Source organism: Numenius arquata, chromosome Z (genome assembly GCF_964106895.1).
Source record: "Numenius arquata chromosome Z, bNumArq3.hap1.1, whole genome shotgun sequence".
Lineage (NCBI taxonomy): Eukaryota > Metazoa > Chordata > Aves > Charadriiformes > Scolopacidae > Numenius > Numenius arquata.
In genome coordinates, this window is record NC_133616.1 from 38,808,519 (window position 1) to 38,814,952 (window position 6,434).

Genomic DNA, 6,434 nt, shown 5'->3' on the forward strand with positions numbered 1-6,434 from the left:
CCCTCAGTGTAATACTTCTTTATACGGAGTGAGTTTGACAATGTAAAAGCGGCTCGTGCTCTTACTTCCACACGGTACGCGCTAAAATCGGTTATGGAGGCCCGAAGGGGAAGTCTCATATCTGCGCGTGCACTTCCCCCCATTTTCAGTGCGTGTAATCCACTCGAATTTCCTCAGAAATTAAAGTCTGCGGTGTGACGTCACGTCGCCCGTCTTCGCCTTGTCCCTTCGCGCTTGGGGACGATGCCGGTGTTTGCTACTCCCAGTCCCCCGCGCGCCCGTCACGCACGGGGGGGTGGGGCCGCGCTCCGGCCCGCCCCCCCCGTCTCGTTATCATGCTCCGCCCCGCCCCCGAGCGGCCCGCGCATGCCCCCTGCCCCCGCGCGGTGGCGGTGCGTGCCCTGGCGCGGGGGTACGCGTGCTCTGCGGAGCCGCCGGCGCTCGGGCCCCCTCATGGCCAAGCGGCGCGCGGAGCCGTTACTGTGTCACGTGCCCATCAAACGGCTCCTGCGCGAGCCGCCGCCCCCCCGCGCTGCCGCGCCCGAGCGGCGCCCCCGGGGCGAAGCCGCCAGCGCCGGCCCCGCCGCCCCGAAGCGGAAGCTGGAGGAGGCTGAGGCGCCGCCGGGCAAGCGGCCCGGGCTGCGGGGGAGCAGCCCCCGCGGGGAGCAGGGGGACGTAGGGGGCAGGCAGCGGAGGCGCAGCGGGCCCGCGGCGCCTCAGGACGAGCGGACGGTGGAGGGACGCGCTGGTGGCCGCGGCAAAGAGCGGGCCACGGCCGTTGAGGTAACGGAGCGGGGCTGGGGCGGCCGGAGAGGCCTCCCGGGGAGGATGCTGCGGTGGGCGGGCCCAGGCGTCTCGCCTCCGGGCGGAAAGTCGTGGGCGGTGTCGGTGGCAGCTGAGGCGTTACCGTGCAGCGGCCGCCTTAGCCCGCTGCGCCCGGGGAGCGGGTGTCACCTGGGGGGGGGCGGTGGACCCGCAGAACCGGTGGCCGGAGTCCCTCGGCCTTAGCCAGCACAGCGCTCAGTGCCCCGCAGCTCCTTCTCTGCCTCACGCTGTTGATCAGTCGGGGGCCTCTTAAAAGCTTTTCTTTCTTCTTTTTTCCCTTTCCTGAAGCAGAAGTAACGTTTCTAGCTTCCCTCCCCTCACACAAACACCACCTCTCCCCCCCAGTACAAAATTTGACGGGAAACTGCCTGTCTGGAGTTCACCACAGTTAAGTCTGTCTTCAGTGATATCACCATCCAAAAGTATGGTGGAAGCTTGAAAAGTTTATTTATATTTTCATTTACGTTATATGTACAATATTATTTATATTATTATTTATATTATTGCTATTATCATCATCTCTATTGTTTGAGGCTGTAGCTCAGGCTTCCTACAATATCTGACCATTTGCTTTCTTAACTTTTTGTTTGGGATGGGCGTTTAGTAGTGATACTAACCAAAATGTCTAGTGAAGGCGGTGTCGGGGGAAGGGGATCGGTTGTTTAATGATCAGGATATGTAGAAGTGCACGGTTGACTTCTGGCACTTCTGATTAATGTTGAACAACGTGCATTCTCCCTGGCCTTGACCACATTTCACCTTGACCACAGTAGGCCAGAAGACAAAATATGGTACTAGGAAAGTTTTAGTTTTGCAAAATAAAACGCTAGGTCAAATTTCATGCCTATCTATAAGCTTGAAATATGTAAACTCACCTTTCCTCCCACCTGGATCTTTTAAGGGAGACCAAAATATTTGATCCAGTGATGTGGAAGTGGCAGAAAGTCTCAACAGGTCAGAGGGACTTTGAACTCCAGTTTTAGACTCTCCGGTTTTGAAAAGTTGAAGCCTTTGCTAGTGTAACACCCACTTTACACTGGTCTGTAAAGAAAATCTTGGCTTTCCTTTCTCAGGCTCTGCCTTTTGGTAGTGTTTTTTGGTGTTTGGTTGGTTGATTTGTTTTGTTTGGTTTTTTTTTTTTTGTTTTTGTGATTTTTTGTGATTTTTTGTTTGGGTTTTTTTTGTGTTTTTGACGGTAGAATTAAGGCACCAAGGAATTGAGGAAAAAATTTTATGTCCTATGAAAATTACACATCCTTATTATTAAAACACAATCATATCTTTCATTTTTGAAGAGAGAGCAAGCATCTTCTGAAGCAAAGCAAATTAAACCAATTGAGCAAACCTCTACAGAACACTTTTGCTGCATCACAAATACAATGCTGGATTCTTTACTTATACATATAATGTTGTGAGCTTTAGCAGTGGTAGGAAGGCAGAAAGCCCCCTGGATTTCCACGCTGTAAAGAGTATTTCTCTCTATAAAATTTTTTTATAGGACTGTATTTTTAACAGGTTGTTTCCCTAAGTACGGTATTGCATAAAAAACCCCAGTTTTTATGTAAAACAAAGCTCGGTTAACGACAGACAAGAGGTGTTTTCGTCCATCTTCTGTATGTCCTACCTGTATGTTTTAAATCTTTCACAAAGATATTTCTGATGATGATGGTTTTTACACCTTTCTGAAAATACAGCTGTAGGTTGGGATTGTTCACTCCTTTGTGGATTGTGCAGTTCATTACAGTAATAAGCATGATCAGGACACTGTTAATTTCATACAGTTTTTTTTCAAGTTATGAGCAATTCCAGTTACATTACAGTTGACAAGAAATATTTGAGTTTTATTTGCAAGCACACCTTTGCAGCTAGACTTGGAAAACTAACTCCTTAAAAATTAAACAACTTCATCCATAGAAACTGAGCTGTTGTATCTCTTGAGTTTGCAGCATGTTACCTACCTTGCTAGAATTTCTCTCAAAACCTGCTTTGAAATATATTTAGGTGAATGTGAATATTTGATACTTTATTTTGCATTTTATGTATGAATGTTTAGCGTTTGCCTCTGTCTTTTGTGCTGCTTGGTTACTGGGAGGTACCAATAAACTGAAATACTGCTCCTCTGGAGACCAGAATACTCTTGAGATTAATCCTGTGTGTAGTCTGTGTCCAAAATTATAAGTGTGCATATTTTTGTGGTTATGAAGTTTTAGATTATAATCTCCTTGAAACAAGAATGTTGTCATTTACTCAGTGCATAGAAAGCACCTAGCACAGGGGTGTTCTGACTTTGCAAGTGCTTAGGTCTCACAATATGAGCAGTAACTTACTGAAATATAAGGGGAGTGCAGATGAAACATAAGAAGAATTTGTAAGTGTACCTAACTGTTTTTGAAACTCCATTGCTGGAGATTTTTTTCAAAGAACTTGTTAGTCACCTGCTCCGCACAGTTCTGTGTGAGTGACGCTGCGTAGGTAGCTCCACAGACTGGAAAATCTTCCCTTTCTCTTCTGCACTTTGTTGTTAGTGCTGTGCAGTACAAAAATTTCAGTTTACCAGAATATTTATGCAAATATGGGCAACTGCTTATAGTTTGGCTTTCTTCCAGTTTCCATATAATCAATTCTTCTGTTCCTGTGGCACTATGTCATTTAATTGGTTTTGGTTTCAATTCCCATTAATGGGAACTCATCTTCTTTAATTTTTCCTGAAGACAATCTTTTCCTAGTGAGCAAATTCACATTAGTAGTACTCTACAGGCGTGCAGCCATCTTGCTGCTATGAAGTGTCTACATCTTTCATGCCTCTCTTAATTATCACAGAATTGTGATACACAGGGGTTTTGTAGTAAAACCAGGTTACCTACTACAACAGATTAGTTAATGAGAGATTTGTGCTTTTAGTAATAGAAAAATGTGTTCTTTAAATGGAAAGTATGGTGAATTTATGTACTTCTCTCTTTAGGGGAGAGTGGGGAAGCATAACTTTTTCAGTATCTGAGAGGCTTTATGGATGATACTTACTTATGGATGAATTTTTTGAACATTGCATTTTTTTATTCTGTTGCAGAGCCAGTAGACAAAGCATGAAATTTTTCAAGAGCCATTCCAAAACAGTTATACCAGATTATTTGTTAAAAATACTTCTGTTCAGCACCTGTTATAGCTGAGACATTAAAGTAAAATATTTCAAAATTCTGATTGTATGTTAGGAAAAACACAAACCAGTATTACATGGAAATGTATTATTTTAGGTTTGTGGTAGCATTCAGTGTTTTTACATACCAGAAGAAAGTATGTGCTCAAGACATAAGGAATGACTTGAGAATACCTCTTAAGTGTATCGTGTCCATACAAACATGCACAGATTGGCCACTGTTCATAACCTCAACATGTAGTTATAAAAAATAGTGTGTTTTCTAACAGAGATTTAAAAAAAAAAAAAAAAAGTTGTGGTTCCATATTAAAGTAGTAGATAAGTACATCTTCCTCCAGAGTTTTTCTTATACAACTTACTAGTTTTTAAACTTTCCCCTTCCTGCCCGTAAAAGAGATATTCATTTTTTTCATGTATAATTGAGTACAAAATGTAGATACAGAAAAGAAACAGCGGAATGTGGTAGGAATGCTGTCCAATGCTTTACTTTTCCTGCAAGTATCAGCCTCTGAGTTGATCGAAAAGAGCTAAATACATTCTTCTGAATACTAGCTTCTAAATGCAGATGAAATTTGTATACCATCGTGAGAAGAAAAAGCAGTGAGCAGTTTTCGCATGCAAAGTCCAATAATTGCACAAGTTTTACAGTATTGTTCTGTGCAAAGATTGCAAGTTGAAGAAATTGGTGGACTTATGGAAGTATTTCCCACAGGTTGTACAGCAGTTCTTTGCACGAATATTTGAAAAAACAAAAATAAATTATATTTGGTTGAGATTTTCTATGGTGTTTTCCTTAGAGATAGCGCACATGCTTTCTGTATAAAATTGTAAGAACCATTAATGTGGAACAGCTGAGTAACTCTTCCTTGTTGTGGTTTCTTTTATAAAAGTTTATTTTTATTATTTTGTACTGTTGTGATAAACAAAAAGGCAACAAAACATTAATGTGTATTTGTCTCTTTTCAAAGCAAGAAGAATTCTGTCAGTATAACTCATTCCTGTATTGGAGAGCACCATTGCCTACTATTGATTTGTCTGATATTCAGAACCTAGATGGAGAAGCTCCACCAGAAGCTAAAACTCCTTCAAGGACTGATACCATGGACACTGAAATGGAGACCTGATCAGTTGTGTCATCGTTGTACATCTACTCACAGGAAACTTGTTTCCATTTGGATTCAGGTTTTTCTACTTGGGAGAAAAATAAGCATGCTTCTGCCTTCTTGACGAAACAATGTATGTCAGTCTGCAAAAGCAAGTCTGAGTTGTCTAAGTGAACGGGATAATCACTATTAGATACTTAATAGTAAGCTGTCCGGAGGTGTACAGTGTGGACAAGGCTATGATGCCAAGCAAGAATGCTTGAAAACATGGAAACAAGGCTAAAAGATGACTACAGAAAAGCAGAACTTTGGGATGCAATTAAAAGAAACAGGGGGATATGTTACATGTCAAAAGGAAATGGAAAATCATTTTGCCTGTCCTGAACAAAAAGATGTAACTGTGGTACCTGAGATATTTCTCATGTGAATGTTTCATAAAGCACACAGACTGTAGTGATTTTTAATGTGGTTTTTTTTTTGTGTGTAATAGCTAAACCAAAAAATAAGAGTCTACCAAAACCAGAAAAAACATTCCCTTTTCTATGCAAACCAAAAACAAGTGTGGCAGGGAGGAGGAAGGAAAAGGGGATATTTTCTTCTGTAAGTTGCCACTGTTCTGGAAGTTTTTCTCATTCTCCTTGTAAAAAAGTTTTTTCACTTTCTCCTTTCACATTACCCAAAGCAGTGGGCAGCCAGCTTTTAGATTTTTGGTCCATTCTCAAGTTAATGCTGTTCTTATTCTTTGGGATGTTAGCTCTGAACAAGTAGGTAGCATCGAAATGGCAGGTGTGCGCAGATGTGTCAAGAAAAGTTAATGGAAAATTACCACATACGCTTTTTCAAACTTAACTGACTGAGGTGTAGTTTTTACAGAGATTGTGGATCTTGCAAACTTTTTTTTTCCAAATTTTTTCAAATAATTTTTTTGAAATTTTCATTGAATTAGTGTTTGGGTTTTTTTGTGAAATACAAACTTGATGCTTGTCTTCTGTAATTTATTTACAAGTTGAAGTACAATTAGAAATACTTGTCTTTAATAGTTGCCTGAAGTTGTATGTACAGGCTGTCAGACTTTGCAGATTTGATTTGACTTTAAGGATAGAAAACACTGTATTTTTGCTGGAATCACCATTGAAGAAGGCAACTTGTGAATTTTATTTTTTTTTTGTTATGTATTTGCTAAAGGACAATAAAGTTTTGCCTGTGTGTATTTGAAAACTTGGGTACTATTACTGTGTGAAGTTCATGACTGTATGTCTTAAGATTGTTGCTTCTATAACTTTGTCATTTTATTCGGGCTTTTTGTTTAAAGTTAGCTTGTCAGCCTTCTTAGTAAACATTTGGAAAGTTTT

At 41.4% G+C, this 6,434-nt stretch overlaps 1 protein-coding gene across 1 annotated transcript; it reads left to right on the forward strand.

Annotated features, from left to right (window-relative positions):
* The first annotated feature begins 453 nt into the window (after window positions 1-453).
* CZH9orf40 (chromosome Z C9orf40 homolog) lies at window positions 454-6,434 on the forward strand. The gene is made up of 2 exons (XM_074166707.1): window positions 454-783; window positions 4,948-6,434. The coding sequence occupies exons 1-2, from the start codon at window positions 454-456 to the stop codon at window positions 5,101-5,103; spliced, it is 486 nt and encodes a 161-aa protein (XP_074022808.1). The 3' UTR covers window positions 5,104-6,434.

Coding starts and splice junctions, on each gene's coding strand:
- CZH9orf40 (XM_074166707.1), top strand. CDS start 454: ATGGCCAAGCGGCGCGCGGAGCCGTTACTGTGTCACGTGCCCATCAAA. Junction 784..4,947: donor AGCGGGCCACGGCCGTTGAG/GTAACGGAGCGG, acceptor CTCTTTTCAAAG/CAAGAAGAATTCTGTCAGTA.